Here is a 20,156-nt window from a genome sequence, read left to right as displayed (position 1 = left end):
GCATTTCATCAAGTCTTGGTAGGTTTGGGGTCGTTATCTAAGTTTAACATAACATGTTTGTCAATAGATGTCAACAACTTTCGAGCGAGCCTGTGAACTGTTGTCAATAATTTTTGAGCGAGCATGTTGACTAATGTCAATAGTTTTTGAACAAGCATGTTGACAGATGCCCATAGCAACGCAACAAAGGCATGAGTCTAGTAGCTATTCTGCTTAGTGTTCATAGGGGCAATTCGTCAAGTAGTTCGAGGGTAAATATTAAGGGTATCTCAGAATTTCAAAGAACAACACTTATTTTTTTCATATAAACACTAGGCTATTTTTTTTTATATAGATGATTTTGAATAAAAATTAATATGAAATTTATACGATAAAAATACGAGATTCACATGTGTGCATTTCTCCATTGAGAAATGCAACTATTATTCTTACAATTATTTATGTAATGATGTATTTTTTGTGTCATTAAGACGTCTCAAATTGTCTATTTTCCTCAATTAAAAAATAATTGTGTGTTTTAACGGCAGGATGGCAGATACAGACCGCTACCCGGACACATGCAGGGCCCCACTATCCACATCTGTTGACTTTTGCAGTCATTGACCGACAATGGTCCCCACATCCTTAAAGTCCCCCGGGGCCCACCCCCGGTCTTCCCCCGCGGGCTTTGGGCATTGAATTTTCCAACCCAGAACCCAATAAAATTAAAATTCAATTCAACAAAATTCACAGAAACAGACACCCCCGAAGACCCGAGTCTTCATCTTCTCCCAGAAGCAGATTACAGAAGACGAAGAAACAAGAAGGCAAAAGCCAAAAGCCAAACACGGTCTTACCCTTTGCTCCCGAGAAAATGAGATGCCATCTGCTTTTCAAAACCGCGCTTTTTCTCAAAGCCTTCTGCTTATTGAGTTGCGTTTCTGGGGAAGCGCTGGTTTCCGAGAAGTCGATTTTGCTCGAGATCAAGAGCTCGTTTTCCGACCCGCATGGGGTTCTCTCCGGCTGGATATCCAACAGCTTCGATCACCCCTGCTCCTGGGTCGGGGTCTCCTGCAACGAAAAATCCAGGGTCGTTTCGCTCAGTCTCGGCGGCAGCAGTGGCAAAGGAGGTAATTTTCGAGCTCTCTCTTGCTCTCAGAGTTTGAAATTTCCATTTCCGTTTGATGAGTTCGCTGTTTGGAGGAAAAGTTTAGTTATTAGTGGAAAATTGGGTGGAAAGGTTTCGCCTTGGGTGGGAAAGCTCACTGAGCTTAGAGTTTTATCGCTGCCATTTAATGAACTTGGTGGCGAAATTCCGAAGGAAATTTGGGGGTTGGAGAAGCTTGAAGTGCTTGATCTTGAGGGAAATTTGTTGAACGGAAGTTTGCCAACCCGGTTTTTGGGTTTGAGGAGGTTGAGGGTTTTGAACCTTGGGTTTAATAGAATTGGTGGGGAGATTCCTTATTCGCTTTCGAGATGTGTGGATTTGGAGGTGTTGAATTTGGTAGGCAATGAAGTGAGTGGAACCATTCCTGGGTTTGTTGGTAGTTTTGCAAAGTTGCAGGGACTTTATTTGGCTCAAAATAGGTTAAATGGGTCTATACCAGCCACATTTGGAAGCTTTTGCCGAAATCTTGAACATCTTGATGTGTCGGGGAATTTCCTTGTTGGGAAGATTCCTGGTAGTTTGGGGAATTGTCGGAGTTTACGGACTCTTTTGTTGTTTTCAAATATATTGGATGGTGGCATTCCTCTAGAACTTGGTTGGATTCGAATGCTTGAAGTTCTAGATGTTTCAAGAAATAGCCTTAGCGGGCCAATCCCTGCTGAGCTTGGACAATGTGTCAATTTATCTGTTCTTGTCCTGTCGAATCTTTTTAATCCATTGACAACCAATCAGAATACAAAAGGAGATACATCAATTGATTTATCTAGTGGTTTGGACGATGATTACAATTATTACGAAGGCTCCGTTCCAGAGGAAATTACAACCCTTCCAAATTTGAAAATAGTTTGGGCTCCAAGGGCAACCCTTGAGGGAAAGCTTCCGAGCAATTGGGGTGGTTGTGAGAACTTGGAAATGTTGAACTTAGCTCAGAACCTTTTCAGCGGAGAAGTCACTGGAGTATTTGAAAGATGCAAGAAGCTGCATTATCTAAATTTGGGATCAAATAAGCTGAGTGGGAATATTGATGAGAAGTTTCCAGTTCCATGTATGACTGTTTTCAATGTCAGTGGAAACTTCATGTCTGGACCTGTGCCCGAGTTTCTGTACAGAGCGTGCCCCCAGGTGCTCCCAAATTCAGATCGTGTTCGAGTCAACAATCTATCATTTCCGTATCAAGTGCTCTTTACTTGCCAAACTCAGCTTGATAGCCATTTGCCTAGTTTCACTATGGTTCATGATTTTAGTGGTAACAACTTCACTGGTCCAATCCAACACCTCCCTCTTGCAACCGAGAGATTGCAGAAGCAGACTGTTTATGCATTTCTTGCTGGTGGCAACAAGCTTACTGGATCATTTCCTGAAAGCTTACTAGGAAAATGTGATGGATTAGATGGAATGATTATTGATGTCAGCGACAATAAGTTGTCAGGTCAAATTCCTTTTGGGATTGGTGTGATGTGCAGATCTCTTAGATTCATGGATGCCTCTGGCAATGTTTTATATGGGTCAATACCTTCAGATATTGGGGGTTTGGAATCTCTTGTCTTTCTTGACTTGAGCAGGAACCAGCTACAAGGTCAAATTCCCGCCAGTATCAGTCAGTTGAAGTATCTCAAGTATGTGGCCCTGGCTAACAACAACCTCACTGGTGCAATTCCTGCTAGCTTTGGGTGGTTGCACTCCCTTGAGGTGCTAAAACTGTCTTCTAATTCTCTTTCTGGTGATATTCCTCAAGGTCTTGTGAACTTGAAAAATTTAACTGTTTTTTTGCTCGACAACAATAAACTCTCTGGGCACATCCCTTCAGGCTTGACTAATCTGAAATCCCTATCTACATTCAATGCCTCCTTCAATAACCTGTCTGGTTCATTTCCATTGAACAATAGTGCAATGAACTGCAGCAGTGTCCTTGGGAATCCTTTCATTATTCCATGCCATGTTCCGCTAACTGCTCCATCTTCAGATCAGCCAGATAGGAGTGGGAGTTCACAACATAACCCTGATTCTACATCAGAAACTACTGGTGGTGATGATAATAGTGGATTAGGCTCAGTCGAGATCGCATCCATAGCATCTGCATCAGCTGTTGTTTTGGTTCTGCTCTCTCTCGTTATCCTTTTCTTTTATACGAGAAAATGGATACCAGATTCCAGGGTTCAGGGTTTTGAATATAAAGAAATGACTCTGTTTACAAACATTGGGGCTCCCTTGACATTTGAGATTATTGTTCAAGCAACAGGGAATTTTAATGGCAGCCACCACATTGGAAGCGGAGGATTTGGGGCCACTTACAAAGCCGAAATTGCTCCAGGAATCACTGTAGCTGTGAAAAGGCTAGCTGTTGGAAGGTTTCATGGTGTTCAACAGTTTCATGCTGAGATTAAAACCCTTGGCAGGGTGAGACACCCAAACCTGGTAACTTTAATAGGTTACCATGCCAGTGAAACTGAGATGTTGCTCATTTACAATTATTTACCGGGAGGGAATTTGGAAAAATTTATCAAGGAGAGATCTCGGAGGCCTTTTAATTGGCAAATTCTCCACAAGATTGCTTTGCATATAGCCCATGCACTTGCTTATCTGCATGGCGAGTGTATTCCGCGTGTCCTTCACCGTGATGTCAAGCCAAGTAACATACTGTTGGATAATGAGTTCAATGCTTATTTGTCTGACTTTGGATTATCTAGGCTTTTGGGAACTTCAGAAACACACGTAACAACTGGTGTGGCAGGGACTTTTGGGTACGTAGCACCAGAGTATGCTATGACTTGCCATGTGTCTGAAAAGTCTGATGTTTACAGTTACGGTGTTATGCTGCTTGAATTGATGTCGCACAAAGAAGCATTGGACCCTTCGTTTTCGTCGCATGGCCATGGTTTCAACATTGTCTCTTGGGTGGACATGCTGTTAGAACAGGGTCGGGATGAGGAGGTCTTCATAGAAGGGCTATGGGATGCAGGACCCCAGAATGATCTAGTCGAGATGTTGAATCTGGCCGTCTCGTGCACGGTCAAGACCCTCACCTTTAGGCCAACAATGAAGCAAGTCGTCCAAAGATTAAAGCGGATCCAACCTGTTTCAAGGAAGCCGGATAATGAGCAAAGTATAGAGCTATCGATCATAACCTAGAAGTATAGAAGGTATGTCATGCTTGTAACTTATACATTTCTGCGTAGTCGAATTTTGGTTTCCAGTTTGTTGTTTTTCCTGCAACAAGCATATTCTGCTGAGCGGAGAAATTTTGTCAACCATGCAGTTATACTAGTATATGTCTTGAGTTCATTTGCAATCGACCATCTATAATCTTAACTGAAAAATTGGTAGTCGCTGACTGTCTAGTGGCATTCGGTCTCCACTTTATGGGAGGAAATCCTGAGTTCAAACCTTACGAACAACAATTCTTGTTTAAAAGAAACGGATTCAGGGTGTTCCATGTTCGTCTCTTCAAAACTCATAAGAGAAATATATAGAGCTTTAATGAAAAGAAGGCAATATCTTTAGAGGTGGACAACCGCGAATACCATGAACACGCAACACATTACTGTCATGCGTGATCTTAAAATGATAAAAACAGGTGGCCGAGCGCCCATAGTCCAAACCCACCAAACCCATTCCATTAAAATACTGGAGTTCCGTCGTTTCATGTGAGTTATTCTCTTTTAGAAGATATGTCATTTAAAACTCTGCGAAACCATGAATCGATAATAGATATTATTTTTATATAAACTCCATTTCTAGAACGCACCAAAAATAAAAATAAATAAATAAACAAAAAAAAAGCTATCAAATTTAAATTTCTCTCCTTTTTGTTTACAAAAAGGAAATGGCAGCTGGGTTTACAACAATATGCCTAAGCGGGTGAGTGACATCACTCCCTCCTGCATGCTTCACGAACTCTGCCGGAGACAGAAAGCTTCCATGGCATACACACATTATTCTCACTTCCTGTCCCTTCCCATATCTGTACAGAATTCCCTCAACTTTTCTACCATTTGGGCCATCTCCTATTGTGAAAACACACGGCATGTCCTCCATGGTGTTCCTCCTCGTTTCCCCTTCGCTGTTTTCTTGCGAACTAGGCTTCTTAGATGGGTTTTCTATGTCGGCTTTGGGAGTTTTGGATGCATCATCTGCTGTTCTTGTGCCTGAAGTGGCCATGGCGTTGTCCTGATTACTCCGTTCTTGCAGCGACTGGTTGCTAGAAAGTACAGGGCTTCTTCCTTCACCGCAACTGCTGGTTCCTGTGATGGTAAGGGAAAATAATGAGGGAGAAGAAGCAGCATTGTGTTTCCTCTTTTGTTCCATCCCCTTCACCTGTTTGTGGAATCTTATGATTTCAAATTCACATTAGCAAGTTTGGAAATTTAAAAACACTGCAGGTAAGAGCCTGTTGAACTACATATCAATCTATCGAAGTAAACCAAGTATTCACATCGACGAAGACAGACAGACAGAAGCCAGCCTCGGACAAGAAAGCTACTTCCATAGACTACCTGACTACATCATAAGAGTACAGTTCTTAGGATAAGCTAATCAATATGTTCCACTCTCGCATCCACGCTAGGTTTAGGCTGCAATGTCAAATGGAAAACAACTTCCATAGAACACTAGAAACTTTGATATTTACTTCTCCAGATTGCTCATACCATATCTCGGTTTGTCCACAATCCAGTTGAAGATGAGTCACCGGGGGTAATTGCACACTGTACTGCTTAGTTACAGAATTGTCGTCACTTGTGCGGCAAGGAAGAAAATACTCGGTACATCATAATCGTTCTCTAATGTATCCGTCGCCCTACCTTGGAACTACCCAGACTATTGAACAGATTAGAGATCAGTGCAGCTGTTGCAGGCTTGCAGAATGTGCTGCAACATTCGTTCATCCCCCCTTGGGAAATACTCGGATAAAATCTGTCACGCAGAAGGGCGGAAGGCGAATGCTGATCCGTTACATCTTGAATCTCACTTGGACGGGAAAGTGATCTGCACCGGCGTCTTACAAAAATGCAGGCACAAGACACATCCCTTCTGGGAACTAAAGGGAACCGAACCTAACCGAAAACAACTGGTTAGGTCCGTTAAGCTGAGGAACTCATGTCCTCTGTCGTGTTCCAAATTTTTCTCAGCAACCAACTTTGCATCGCACTCCATTAACTAAAGAGAGCGAGCACACGGGTGATTAGAACACCCCAACATACAACAAAGAACAAAAGAGAGACCACATGGGAAAACAACCTAAGACTCCATCTTCTAATGTAGCAGACTTGTCCTGCACTCCTATAATCCTATTCCTCAACAAAACAAAATAGAAAAACCCAGTAATCGAAGCAAAATCAATAACTTCAATGCCAAAATTCATCAAAATTCAGATTAAGAAACAGAATTCAGAAAAATTGAGATACCTTGAAGAGGTTTACTCTCCAATTCCGACATCCCCGACGAGCTTCCGCCTTGGGACTCCGACGAGCCCTGCGAATTGGGTCGCCTTCCAAATCCTTGCAAACCACTCAAACTCTCACCTTTTAATTTCACAAATGCATTTGCACCCACTCCGCCACCACTAGCAGCTTGCCTAGCAACTGCTGCCGCAACCCAGCTAGGCAACCCGAAAGGCGGGCCCGCCGTCCGATTACCCCTGACACCGCCCAAGCTGGGCCCAATTGAACCCTCAAGTTCACGCTTTTCCTCCTCCACAGAACCCCCTTCTTTCTCGTTCTTTGAGTTCCTCTGCTTCTCCGACCTCCTCCTTTTCGCCTCCAACCGCCTCAGCGTCTGTAACTCCTTCCTCTTCCTCCACTCCTCCTCCGTCTCCGCCGGAAGCGAAGACGTCCTCATCAGCCCCGCCGTGTACGTCGGCGCCGTTGCGTCGTTGTCGTCCCTCACAAACGGCATCGTCCCGGCAATCGACGTAGATCGGATTAGCTTGTTCTTCGCGCTCTTGTCGACCCCGAACCGGCCACCTAACGAAAGCCCGAGATTCAACTCCAGCTCATCCGACTCCTCTTCCTCGTTAGCGTCCGTATATTGTAACGGCGTCGTCGCGTCGTTGCTTCTGCACATTAACCTCTGCAGCAGATCTCTCGGGTACTTCTCCATTTCCAGAGACAGATTTTCCATTGCTCTCCTTCTCCCTTCATTAGCTTCACCCATGGAAAAAACAGATAAATATATATATGTACGTGTGTGTACATATATATATGCTTCAGAAGCTATATGTATGTATCTGCAGATTCGAAAGGTTGAAGCTTTGATCAGCAGAACCCATGAGCAGAAACTTGTTTTAGATGACAGTAGGAAAACGCTCGCAGCATTCAGTTCAAATCCGATTCAGGAACGACGCACCAAAGAAAGCCTTTTCCCTCTCTGCTACTTTATGAGTCGTCCGTTTTCAACTCGGCCGATTTTCTTTCCCAACTCGAGAGATATCCGAGATTACGGATTTTGAAAGGAAAAACAGAAGCAGAGAGAACGAAAGCAGAAAGTTTCGATAAAAATAAATAAGAAAACGGAAGAAGAAAGTATTGCATAAAAAACGGAAAGGGAAAGAAAAGCAGAGACAATGGGAGAGATTTTCATTAAATTTCCGAAAATGCCCTTGGCGTTTTGACAAGGAAAAACTACCTAGGGGAGGCAAGTGGCTGATTCGAGGAATGCTGTGCCGACACGTAGCCTGGCCAGCATTGTCTTTTTGGCATCTCCACCAGCAACAGTAACCTGTCCTTGCCTAGACACGTGTCGTGAAGAGAATCAGGAGGGGATGGAACCACGTGTCGGTCATACATAGACAGCGGTTAGGAGACACGTGGTCCGACTGGTTCGCCTGTCGTAAAATGCCTCGACGTTGGCTTTGGTTGTTGTACTCTGCTGCTGCTAGATTTCTCTCTCCTCCATTTCTTTATCTCCTTATTTTTTGTAACGATAAGGAAACTCTTTTAAATTGGAATTTTCAATAAATTGTCGACATTTTATCTTTTTGATATATTATTATATAATATTAGAGCGTGAATTGTTCTACAGAGATGAGGTAGTACGGAAAACCTACTTTAAAGAAAGTCTTCTTAGCATTTTTTCTTTACATTTTTTACTTTTTCTTTCTCTCTGTACAAAAGTCAACGCAAAATGTTAACTTGACTTCATTATGACCTTTAACAGGAATGCGAGGAGAGAGAAAAAAAACAGATGAGAGATAAACCTACACCAGATAAAATTGCTCAATCGAAAATCCCCCTTCTACTACTTGTCCACTCGTGTTTGTTTATTTTATTGTTGGTCGTGCTTAGGTTATTGTTGTTGTTGTTTTAATTATTTGACTAGTACTACTTTCTCTGTCATCTTTTTAACTAACAGATTTAGATCTGATAATTTAATTTTGATGAGTTTTTATATTGTTAATTATGGTTGTAAATTGTAAGATATTATGTTTCAATATCCTAACATGTATAGCATGGAACTGGTTTTTATAGCTTTTTAGGTTAGATGACAATAAGTAGTGTTTTTAGGTGGATTTTCTACAAACTTTGCGGATATAGGTTTGCGGCCACGAAATAATAAATCATGCTGATTTCTTAACTCAGACTTTCGTAAGTATCATTACTTGAGTCTAACTTGTAAATGAAATATAAATTGAATAACAAGAAAGTACATGTGACTGTCACAATGTATAATCGAATTGAAACATTACAATTATGAACTTCTCGTGTCTATTAATACATGAAAAGTCAAGAGTTAAAATATGTATTGCCGATTATCCGCCAAACCGTACAAGATAGTTACAGCATGTTGATCCAAAATCCACCCAAATAAAAGTATTAAATTTTATACAAATTAAAATTGAGTGCATGAAATAACTGTTAAACCAAATATAAGATTGATTGCACTCATATTCGATAACGATATTAGATTCGCACTTTTATTTTCTAGTAAAAGAAATAGCACACACTCATAGAAAACATAAAGTTGCTATAATGCTTTTTTTGTATTACGATAGAGCTAGGTTTTTACCAATTATATGGAATGTTTACTAATACATAGTACATGGCTAATTCCAAGTTTTTTTTCTTTTCTATATTTAAGAATTAAAATGATACACGACAATGTACAATGTAAGTTGCTATCCGTTACCACGGTGTGGTCAAAATCTATTACCCATAAAGTCAACTAGGAAGAACATAGAGATCGGGCGAGTGGAGTGGGATGCACGTGCTTCCAACCAAGAAACATGCCGTCATCATAATTTTTTATGGGTAAAAGAAGTGGGACCAGCAGTGGCAAGTTACAGTTTCCCACACCCTGGAAAATAGTACAACTAGCTACGTGTCGGGTATCCACGTGTCCAACATAGCAATCAACAACTTCTGAGAGCGACATGTCGTCCGGTATTTTTGCCCAACTTTTTCCCTTACTTTTTTGCCAAAAGAATTTCGATTTCATCAACCGAAAAATAAAGGGAGTTTTTTTTTTTTTGGAACAATAAAGGGGGTTATTTTGCACTTTATAAACGTAGCCATGCACTTTTTTTTAATAGTGAGAAATGTAGAAAATAGAGCACAAGTCTATTTTAAATGCTAGTAATTCATTTTAAAATTAAAATTAAAATTTTTATTCGAACGGTGTTTATTTTAAACTAATATAAAATGTATAAAAAACGAATTCAAATACATGTGCATAAAAGATAGCATATCTACTTTAGTTAACGTGATTGCGTATATTTGAAATAGCCATACATTTCTATACTTTTTTTTTCCATTATGTTAAACGGCTCGTCAAAGCAGTGTAAGTGACCTCAAACAATACTAAATAGAGAGGTTCAATCTTCTATCACGTATACTAATATCTCCACAAACGCTTGCACCAGACTCTTAACTATCACAGACGCTACGCGTCGCTCATGATCTATTTTGTATGGGAATAGTATGGACGGGAAAGTAGCAGTTTTTCACTTGTAACAACGTGTTTCATATTTGGGAGAGTGGGAGAGTGTGAAAGTGTAGGCGGATAATTTTCTGCCTGCTAAACAGTCCCACGGTGCTAAACCAGACGAAAGATTCCTCGATACTTCAGGTCGCCACGTGGTGGTTAAGGATTGCAATCCACAGACAAAATACACGGTCGTGTTTTACGCCATCTTTGAAATGACTTAAAAAACCCCTGCCTACATACACCTGTCTCATAAAGTATTGTATCCCCACATGCTACGTCAGTCCGGCACGAACCCGGATTTTCGCCGGAATCTTTGTGAAAATACCGAAAATCTGTGAATCGTGTCCGTTCATCGTATATCATGCAGTTAGAAATTATTTTGAATATTTTTATTTAAAATTAAACACAAACAATACTTGAAAAAAATTAACCGCACGATTTACGATGAACAAACACGATTTACAGATCTCTATAATCCTCATCAAAAAAATCTGAAGAGGATCTTGTTGGATCTGGCACCAACAAAAGCCACACCCTCAAGGACGGAGCAAATTGTGATAACAACTTAGCTATGCACATATATGCTCAATTTGGTTTTCAACACCAATTATTCGATCAAGGATGTCAAACATATGACACAAAATCATCAACATAACTAAAGATAAATGCTGGAGAAACCATATTTTTGTATCACATGTGTATATCATCTGATGTATAAATATATGATTTTCCTAACATTACTCAATTACGAAACTTCCAATAATAATTGTGTTTTTTTTTGGGGGGGGGGGGGGGGGGGGGGGGGTGTGTTGGGGTGTGGGGGCAAGGTCAAAACCTCGTAATATGGCCGCTCTCTAACTTCTGCCTACCAAAAACGCCTAGTGTATGAAATCTCTTAAGTAAATAAGCTTTCTTATATGTTTCAACCTAATAAGATCCTTAACCTAACTTAAGCTGCAGATTTTGATGTTTGACGAGGAGCTTTTCCTCCATTCTGGTAAGGTCTCTGGTGCTGATAAGCTTCTCCATTGCGCCCGGCAGCTGGACCGGGGAATTCACGGTATTCACCCCTTTTCTCCTGATCGTCTCTTCCATAACCACGGCCTCCATTGTAGTTTCCGCGGCCTCCATTGTAGTTCCCACGGCCTCCATTATAGTTTCCGCGGCCCCTAAAGTTGTCATTTTGGTATCCACCCCTTCCTGATGAGAACCTTCCTTTGTCGCTGGCTGCAAGCATAAAATAAGTCGTGAGCAATCAAGCATGCCATCTCCCAAGCATATTTTGAGTGATAACACATTTGCATTTTTTACTACAGATATATAAGGTTATGGTCTTTCGGCAATGTTACATTATTTTATAACACATGGGTTCGTTTGATACTGTTTCTATGTTGGTGATGAGAAAGAAATGAGCGCAGCGAGGATAAGATAGGAGAGCAAATAAAGAGTTTTTATTTTAAACATGTTGGAAATAGGACATTTTCGTATGAGCAATTGTGACAAAGGCAATGGTGGAGGAAAGAAAGTAATTTCTACAAAAGCAATGCACATAATTCAGAAAGAATGATGAATAACATTTCAACTTGCCTCGTCTTTCTTCAATTTGTAGCTCGTAATTGCCATATTTGATAGGAGATGCCTGAAGTGCAAGTTGCATGGAGTCAGCAGATTCAAATTCCACAAACCCAAAACAGTTTCCCTGATCCTGGATATACAAGTGTGATGCAGGACGAGTGAGAAACAATACAAAGAAAGGCTTAAATCAAGAAGAATACACAAAAGACGTAAAGCATACCCAATGGCTTCGAACTTGAATCCCATTGCGCTTGATGGGTCCATAAGGCTTGAATATCTTCTCCAGTTCTTCATGAGTTGCATCCATGGGCAACTTGGCAACAAAAATGGCATGAGACTTAACTGCAACAGCAAATAAGAAGGGTACAAAGTATGAATACTTATTCCAACAGTGAGAAAGTTATATAACACCTCATTAACTGGCACAAATAAAACAGGTAAAATGGTAGAATTTAATACCAACCTGCAGGGACATTATTCTTGTCCACAGCACGGTTGTTTCGGGGAGGTAAAGCTTCAGGCGTTACAGGTGCACGCGGCTGCTCAACAGGTTTGGGTGCAGGTTTGCGCACAGGTGTCCTCACAACAAATGGAGCTTTATTCTCACTCAAGGCACTCACCTGAACCGAGAAACAATCAGATGATAAACACAAGTCTAGTAATACCAAGTACCAACTACTAGACAACCTAAACATTAACTCACCACTGCTGCAAAAGACTTCTTTGGAGCATCCTTCTGGGCTTTAGGAGCTGCGTGCTCCGTTGCCTTCAGGGTAACGCTCTGTCTTGATTCAATGGGATTATCAGCACTCACACTGTATTTAGCAATAGGTTCCGGAACAGTCTCCATCACATTAGTGGCTTCCTTTTCATTAGTGATCTTAACCTCCAAAATGGTAGTTTGACCGACCACAGGCTGATCAGCGACAGCAGAGGGCTCTGTAACAACTGATAACATAATATCCATAAATAATTTGTTTTCCAAAAGCCAACCTCCCAAAAAAAAAAAAAGGAAAATTATATTTGAAATCGCATACACCATATAACATAACATACCATGGTTCGAGGGAACAGGAGCTTCTGGTGTACTTTCGACAACATTATCTGGCACAACATCCAAGTATTTAAAGATATCATTCAAGACAAAGTATCCGTGCTGTTGTGGGGCTAGAAAGAAAGTTTGAGTAAATTTTCTTCGCACTTTGTCATCTCCAGTTAAATACCCAGTCACTAAAACAATCACTCCACCATTGAGTGAAAACTGAGAATCGGTAGTCAATATTTCTAAGTCACGATATTTCTGGTAATCCGAGGACAGTAGCATGTTCTCAATACCCTGTTTCAAAACAAACATCCAATTAAATCATCAGAATACGAGAACTCCAGTTAACACAAAACCGAATGCCATCATGAAAATTTACAATAACTAAGGCTGCCAAAGAAGCACGAAAGAGCAGCAAAAGGCCACCATATTAACAATGCAATCTCCTCCAATACGTTCACAAATATTGTACTCAATCAAAAGGCTGTAACAACTAAGTAACGAACATCAGTAAAGAAACTATTAAAACTTTTTACAAGGCTTACTTCCATAGTTGTCACTGACTTCATGGAACCATCTTGTTCAGGACGAGATAGCACACTTGAATCCTGATAAAATTTATGGAGCACCTTCGAATCACCTCGAAAGATTTGACGGTATTGGTTTATAAAATTCTTGCCCACGTCCGTTGCTGTTGGTGTATTTTCTGATTGATTTGCCATCTCTGCAACCACAAAGGTGGTGTTAAATTTTATTTGATATTAACAGAATTAATCCAATACAAAACCCAATTTATAGCTTAATTTCACATTCTCTCGAAATCAACCAAAAGAAAAACATACAATATTAACTGAAATTTGAGGATCTAAAAAAAGAAACCGAACGTACTGATACGATCACCACTCAAACTTGGGTACAAAACCCCAGCCCTAAAACCCCAAATAAAACAGGAATACAATTCTCATCGGCATAATTTACATATAAAACATAAAAAAAAAAAAAAAAAAAACCCGAAATTTATAATATTTTTTTCTTCTCTTTTGTTTCTGGACCCAAATCTACAAAATTTAATCAGGAATCATAAACCTTACGAAAAAAAAACTAGTTCCTGAATCGAATCGCAAAGAAAACAACACTGGGATATAAAAACCAAGAAAACAAAACGCAAGCAAACTCAAATTCATTCACGATACAATGCAATCAACCGAAAACTCAAACACACCAGATACAAATTCAAACAAAAAAAAAAAAAAAAAAAAACCCAACACGGAGCGAAGAGAGAAATCAAGACGCACCAGACGACGGCAACAGGGAGACGAGAAGCGCCCTGCGGCGGCTCCAACTCCTGATAAAGGGGAGAGAAACTCAGAGAGGAGCGGCAGAGAAGAAGAGAGTAATAGGTGGTGTGGAGAATCTGATGTGAAGGTTGGAATTTATAGGCGATTTGTTTGTGTTTTTCTCCAAATCCTGGTCTGATTTGTTTGTGTTTTTCTCCAAATCCTGGTCCGATTTATTCTCCTCTCTCGGCCCACCGCCTTTCTCAGGAGTCTGGAGTTGGAGGGAATTTTCATATTTACACAGTTCGGGAGGGTCCCACCAAAATTAAATGGATATTGTACGACGGGTGAGGATTATCAAATCACATTCGTTTATTGAAGATCATGCGATTATAAATTATTGTAAATTCTTTTATTTAAAATTAAATATAAATAATACTTGACGAAAAATAATCGTACGATGTATAATAAAAAGATATGATTGAAATATCTTTGAAATCCTCATAAAAAAAATTCGAGGAGCCTTACTGGTGTACAAGCATTTAGAATTGACGTCCTTGATTTGTTTTAAGATAATAAAAAAGTTCTTGATCTGACGGCTATGATTGGTGGATTTTATGCCATGTCGAATAAGGGAAATTAAGAGTTGTCAATTTCCTCCTTTTTTGGGTATTCGTTAAGGGATTTATTTATTTATTTTGTTGATTTTTGCTGAGGAATTAAGATTGCCAATTTGTTCCTTTTGTTTTGTTTGCTAATAATTTGCTCAAACGAGGAAATTATATTGAAAAAAATATTGTGAGATGATTAGGGTAAGATTATGAGCCTTTAATGAATTTAGGGTGCGATTCTTTACTAATAATAATCGGGTCAAGATAATTACTATTTTTTGACATAATGTTAAATTATACTTGTCTCGTAAATGCATGCAAAATATTTTCTTTTAAAAAATACAAGCTACACATAACTTACATAATCATGCGCAATCTAAAAGTTTTAGGAATGTATTCAATCGGGATTTTGATAAATTATAATTCTTTTAGTAAATTTAGGATATTCAATTAGAATTTTAAAATTCTCTAAAATTAAAAATGTATTCAATCAAGATTTTAAAATAATTTATTAAAATTCTTATGCATCTGGATCTATTTAATTATGATTTGGAAAAAAAAACTCATAATATTCCAGGTGTATTTTAAAACTACAAATATTTTAATTATGCGTCTGGATCTATTTAATTATGATTTAGTAGTGTATTTTAAAGCTACAAATATTACATAAAATTATAAAATGTTGAGGCAATTGCAAGGGAATTAAATCAAAATTTTACGTAAAATCTCTATAAATATATTAAACTCCATAAAATACAAGGATTTATAAATTCATTAAAAATTTTCAAAATCTTAATTGAATACATCATCCTTAATTTTATCCCTTATTTTCAAGAAATATTATTCAACTCTAAAAATTTGGAGGTGTATTTAATTGGGATTTTGAGGGATTAATTATATTAATGAATCCAGGGTATTCAATCAGGATTTTAAGATAATTTATTAAAATACTTATAAATCCGAATGTATTCAATTAGAAATTTAAAAAAAAAAATTTATAACATTGCATGTGTATTCAATTTGAATTTGAATTTAAAGCATTTGGAAAAGTTGAGGAATTAGAAGGAATTGGAGAGATTTTGTAGTGTATTTTAAGCATCCACAAATATCACATCTTCCAATGAGATTTCGAGAGAATTGAATCAAAATTTTATATAGAATCTCTACAAATCGATTAAACTTCATAAATATTCATGAATTTATAAATCTTTTAAAATATCTCAAATTCCCAATTTAACACGTGCCCTTAATTTAGCCCTATATTTTTCTTACTAAAGTTTGCACAGAGACGGGATTTTAGTTAAACCCCCAAAACTTCATCAATTAGGGTTTAGGGTGGGTGGCAAATTGGCAATCATACACAAGGGAAAATGTGCGGAATCGCTTTGATCATCTGTGGCATTCGTTTTGATCTGTCATCCCTGCTTCTCAATTCCACATCTGCACTCCCCAACTCCGACCAAGTCTGTCTCTTTCTTCTTTTTTTGTGTAAAAAAATGGAAGCTTTTCGGCTTAACTATTTGATTAACAGACTTTGTTGTTGGGACTGAGCAGCTTCCGTTCGCCATTGACGACCTCAAAGAAGCTTTGCGGAGGAGGGGTCCCGATAGCTTAGGCAGCACGAACCTTCTTCTCCGTTCAGCCGTTTCGAATCGTCTCCCGGAGCGAGAAATTGTGTCTTCCATTGAGGGGGAAATAAAGGAGTCTGGTTGCGAAGGCGATGAAGGCAATTGTTTCTCTTTGGCAAATGGTCGAACACATCTGCATACACATTTCAGCACCGTTCCCAGTTCGTCTGCTGAGTTGCACTTGCTGGGTGCCACTTTGCAGCTCAGGGGAGTAAGCTCTGTGGTTCAGCCATTGATAGATTCGGATAAGAATATCCTTGTTTATAATGGTATACATTTGTTTTCGAGTTTTGGGTTTTTTTTCTAGCATTGCGTTTTGTTTAAGTTTGCTTGCTGTTGGATATTGAGTATGGATTATTTCCGAAAGGTGAAATCTTTGGGGGCATAGACATTGGTAGAGATGAGAACGATGGCGAAGTTCTTCTGCAGTTGCTGGGAGAGTGCTGTTCGATTTCTGTTCCAGATGTTCTTTCTAAGATCAAAGGGCCTTGGGCTATCATCTATTGGCAGGTAACTCCGAGTGGTAAGTTTGGTTTGATTTTATTGGCATTTGCTGCAGCATTTTTCTTGCTTGGGATATTGCTTCTGAATTGTTTATGTATTTCCATGGATAGGAAAGTTCAAAAACCCTGTGGTTTGCTCGAGATGCATTTGGTCGGCGGAGTCTTCTTGTTCACTGGCCAACACTGGAGGACTCTCGGTTTCTGCTGTCGTCTGTATCACCTTTTTCTTCAAATGAGCGTTCTTTTGGTATGTATAGCTCGGTAGAGCTTTATTTTTCTTGCCAATCTGATTCTTGATCTTGGACTGTATAGTAGTGAGCCGTATCTATTAATTGATAATGTCAATGGACTGTAGATTTTGAAGCTGAAAATGGAACTACCAAGCTGAATTTTTGGGAAGAGCTCCGATGTGGAATATACAGTATATCTATGAATGCTCCAGGTCTTGATGGGATTTTGGTTGGTGAAGTGCAAAAACATGAGTGGACAAATGGTGTACTAGAAGAACTGATAAAATGGGAGAGAACTTCTGTCGAACCTAAACATGAAGACTTACATATTTCCTGTTCCAAGACTCTGACAGGGAAACGTGATATGCAGTCAGTTAATTCAGATACAGAACCATCTAAATCAGGTTAATATCATCTTCGCTGCAGAGAATCTAATCTTAAGTCAGTAAACTTTAAACTTTCAGTATTTTTTTAGTACACGCGTTGTTGTCTGAGGATGTCATTGTGCCTTTTGTTCTGACTGAGCAGGATCTATACAAGCTTCAATTTCTGTGCCAGCACAGGCGGTACTGATTGCTTTAAGGGAATCGGTTAGGCGGCGCTCTTCACTGCACACAATTTTTCAGGTTCAGAAATCTTATTCTGTTTTGTCATGCTTCTAGTTGTATCTGCAGTATTAATATTAAATACTCAGTGATGTAGTACTTTTAAGTTTTAACTTCTTACTGTTTATTAGGCAGGTAGACATGATATGGAAAAGGAATTTGTACCGGTGGCAGTTCTTTTTTCTGGTGGATTGGATTCTATGATAATTGCAGCCTTGTTACATGAGTGCCTTGATCCGAGCTGTAAGTTAGCTGGATAAGCTAGGTCAGCAGTTTATTTTTCCATAGTTCAACGTTCGCCTTGAGAAACGCAGTTTGCCTATCGCATTGGGGAATACTTGTGTAATACCGATAGCTGAGTTGATTTTATGTTAATATTTTGCTTGCAGATGATATTGATCTACTTAATGTGAGCTTTGATGGTCGGTCTGCTCCTGACAGAATCTCTGCCAGGGCAGGAGTATGCGAACTGAGAAGAATTGCACCTTCAAGAAAGTACTCACTAAACTTTTCTTGCGAGTCTATGTCTATGTTTAATGCTTTGGCTCAGCATGTGTATAAAATAATATACTTTTGGATTATTTGTTCTACGCTAAAATGCAGTCTAACGTGCTTTTCAAAGAAGTGTTTATGGTCCACATTATCACGCAGCTTTGGGTTAAAGTCCTTGATGGTTTGACTCCATTCTTAATGCTTATGGTGTTCCTTACTGTATGCGATTGGAAATGCAGGTGGAAGCTTGTGGAGATCGACGCTGAATTGTCAACATTGACCTTTGAAACAAAGCATGTCATGTCGCTCATAAATCCTGCTAACACCTACATGGTACTCAATTTCATTCTATGGCCTAGTGTAGATTACATTTGTCCAGGACATGTTTCCTGCTGATATTTATATTTATATGTTTTTTTGTTGACTGTTTGACTAAATTACGGTTTTAGATATCACAAGTATGCTAAGGTTTCGAGATAGGTGTTTTATGTTATTTAGTGTTGCAGGACCTGAATATTGGAATTGCCTTGTGGCTTGCTGCTGCTGGTGATGGATGGGTATATGAGGAAAATACCGATTATAATGATGAGGATTGTCAATGCATCAAGTACAAGTCCAAGGCTAGGATTCTTCTTGTTGGTTCAGGTGCAGATGAGCAATGCGCTGGCTATGGTAGGCACAGAACGAAATATAGAAATGGCAGGTATGTAATTAAATAATTGGGGTGTAGAGTATTATATGTTTTCAGGTACTCATTCTGGTGGTCTACTGTATCTCAGCTGGCGTGCACTAAACGATGAAATGAAATTGGACATGCAGAGAATTTGGAAAAGAAACCTTGGGAGAGATGATAGGTGCATTGCTGACAATGGCAAGGAGGTGCTGCTGACAACTTGGATAAATATCTTTCATTTTCTCCTTGGCTTGTGTTACGTGTTGATTTTAGTCTTAATTTATGCCAGGCAAGGTTTCCGTTCCTGGATGAAGATGTTATAAGAATTTTGCTTGGGTTTCCTCTCTGGGAGGTTGCCAGCCTTGATCAACCGAGCGGGATAGGAGATAAGAAGATTCTGAGAGGGGTCAGTGCTAATTCCTTTGCTCAGCATTTGAGTAATGTCTGATCCGCTTTTGCACTTGATGTGTACTGAATACAATGTTATCTCAATTCATGAATCTTGACCAACCGCTAAATTGTTTTCCTATTCTACGGTGGCTATGCAGGTCGCAGAATTGCTTGGTTTGTATGAAGCTGCTTCTCTGCCTAAAAGAGCTATACAGGTGTTCTTCTTTTCTGTTTCTCTCTCTTTCCTGTGTTCCCCCACTTTTTCGGGGGCTGAGCATGCGTAGAACTCTGATAGTTTAGGTGATTTAATCATGGGTTTTTCTGTGTTTCTGTTTTAGTTTGGTTCAAGAATTGCAAGGGAATCAAACCGAAAGAATTACGGCAGTAACCGTGCAGCAAATCAAGCATCTGCAGGAAGTGCAGTGATTCACAAAAGGTTGGACTGACATGGCTTAAGTGGGTTTCTTTGATGCAGCGTAGATGCGTACATGTTTATGATTGAATTGGAAATGGAAGATCTGGGAAGAGTCGGAAACAACGTTGTTTTATGCACATTCGCACGCATGTCTCTCCGTTTCTTTGGCGCTTAATCGCTTATTAATTTGTATTGACTTGGCCTTGGGAATAATTTGACCTTCTGTTATTGATCTGGTGTCATGTTATGCATCAGTTTTTGTGCGGAAAGAACCTGTTTGGAACCATGGAACTAATCAAACGGTAGCAGTTGGTGTTTCGTTAGACATCTCGTGGTGGTGTATTTCATTATGTTTTTTGTGTTGATCAAAGCTGAATTTCGATATTTCGATAAGCTATAATACTCTAAAAGTACTTTCAGTTATTTTAAAAATAATTCTAAACGAGTTTTAAGTTAGGCATAATTAAGTATCAAACTAGCAATTTATACGAGTCGAAGGTTCGAATTTTGAGAAAAATAGAGAGAATACTATCATCTCGTAACATAAGCTTAATATTGTGAATCTCTGTCAAAGGCCCAAGAAGAAACATAACGTCTGTAACAGGCCCAAATCTTATAGGGTGTCATAAACGCTTTCCAGGCCCAGATA

General features: G+C 39.3%; 3 protein-coding genes and 1 pseudogene across 7 annotated transcripts; 2 read left to right on the top strand and 2 right to left on the bottom strand.

Moving 5' to 3' along the window:
* The first annotated feature begins 714 nt into the window (after positions 1-714).
* On the top strand, positions 715-8,716 carry LOC137731781 (LRR receptor-like serine/threonine-protein kinase RPK2 pseudogene; annotated as a pseudogene). The gene is made up of 2 exons (XR_015957868.1): positions 715-4,287; positions 8,300-8,716. The product of XR_015957868.1 is annotated as an LRR receptor-like serine/threonine-protein kinase RPK2 pseudogene (transcript).
* On the bottom strand, positions 4,844-7,674 carry LOC137731782 (ninja-family protein AFP3). Its single transcript, XM_068471001.2, has 2 exons — positions 6,550-7,674; positions 4,844-5,388 (listed from the first exon to the last, which is right to left on the bottom strand). The coding sequence occupies exons 1-2, from the start codon at positions 7,295-7,297 to the stop codon at positions 4,958-4,960; spliced, it is 1,179 nt and encodes a 392-aa protein (XP_068327102.1). The 5' UTR covers positions 7,298-7,674; the 3' UTR covers positions 4,844-4,957.
* A 2,161-nt stretch (positions 8,717-10,877) lies between the features above and the next one.
* LOC137732535 (nuclear transport factor 2) lies at positions 10,878-14,166 on the bottom strand. The gene is made up of 8 exons (XM_068471856.2): positions 13,979-14,166; positions 13,229-13,407; positions 12,698-12,977; positions 12,345-12,589; positions 12,105-12,261; positions 11,862-11,983; positions 11,650-11,771; positions 10,878-11,289 (listed from the first exon to the last, which is right to left on the bottom strand). The coding sequence occupies exons 2-8, from the start codon at positions 13,403-13,405 to the stop codon at positions 11,016-11,018; spliced, it is 1,377 nt and encodes a 458-aa protein (XP_068327957.1). The 5' UTR covers positions 13,406-13,407; positions 13,979-14,166; the 3' UTR covers positions 10,878-11,015.
* A 1,685-nt stretch (positions 14,167-15,851) lies between these two features.
* Positions 15,852-19,834, top strand: LOC137731834 (Asparagine synthase family protein). 4 transcript variants are annotated; one of them, XR_011068293.2, is made up of 14 exons: positions 15,852-16,034; positions 16,126-16,468; positions 16,567-16,709; positions 16,814-16,949; positions 17,058-17,336; positions 17,461-17,558; positions 17,669-17,780; positions 17,927-18,032; positions 18,269-18,362; positions 18,536-18,732; positions 18,849-18,908; positions 18,992-19,108; positions 19,251-19,307; positions 19,431-19,834. XR_011068293.2 is itself a non-coding variant. In XM_088687917.1 (14 exons), the coding sequence occupies exons 1-13, from the start codon at positions 15,942-15,944 to the stop codon at positions 19,274-19,276; spliced, it is 1,875 nt and encodes a 624-aa protein (XP_088544043.1). In that variant the 5' UTR covers positions 15,853-15,941; the 3' UTR covers positions 19,277-19,307; positions 19,431-19,834. The 4 variants fall into 4 exon arrangements, 2 of the variants coding, with proteins under 2 accessions (XP_088544043.1, XP_068327171.1); XM_088687917.1 differs by having other exon boundaries at positions 15,853-16,034; positions 18,809-18,908; positions 18,992-19,139; XM_068471070.2 differs by having other exon boundaries at positions 15,854-16,034; positions 18,809-18,908.
* Positions 19,835-20,156: the final 322 nt, after the last annotated feature.

Source organism: Pyrus communis, chromosome 16, assembly GCF_041283825.1.
Source record: "Pyrus communis isolate YQ-2024b chromosome 16, ASM4128382v1, whole genome shotgun sequence".
Lineage (NCBI taxonomy): Eukaryota > Viridiplantae > Streptophyta > Magnoliopsida > Rosales > Rosaceae > Pyrus > Pyrus communis.
Note: the sequence above shows the minus strand (reverse complement) of the source record. Positions and strands in the feature narration are given on the sequence as shown.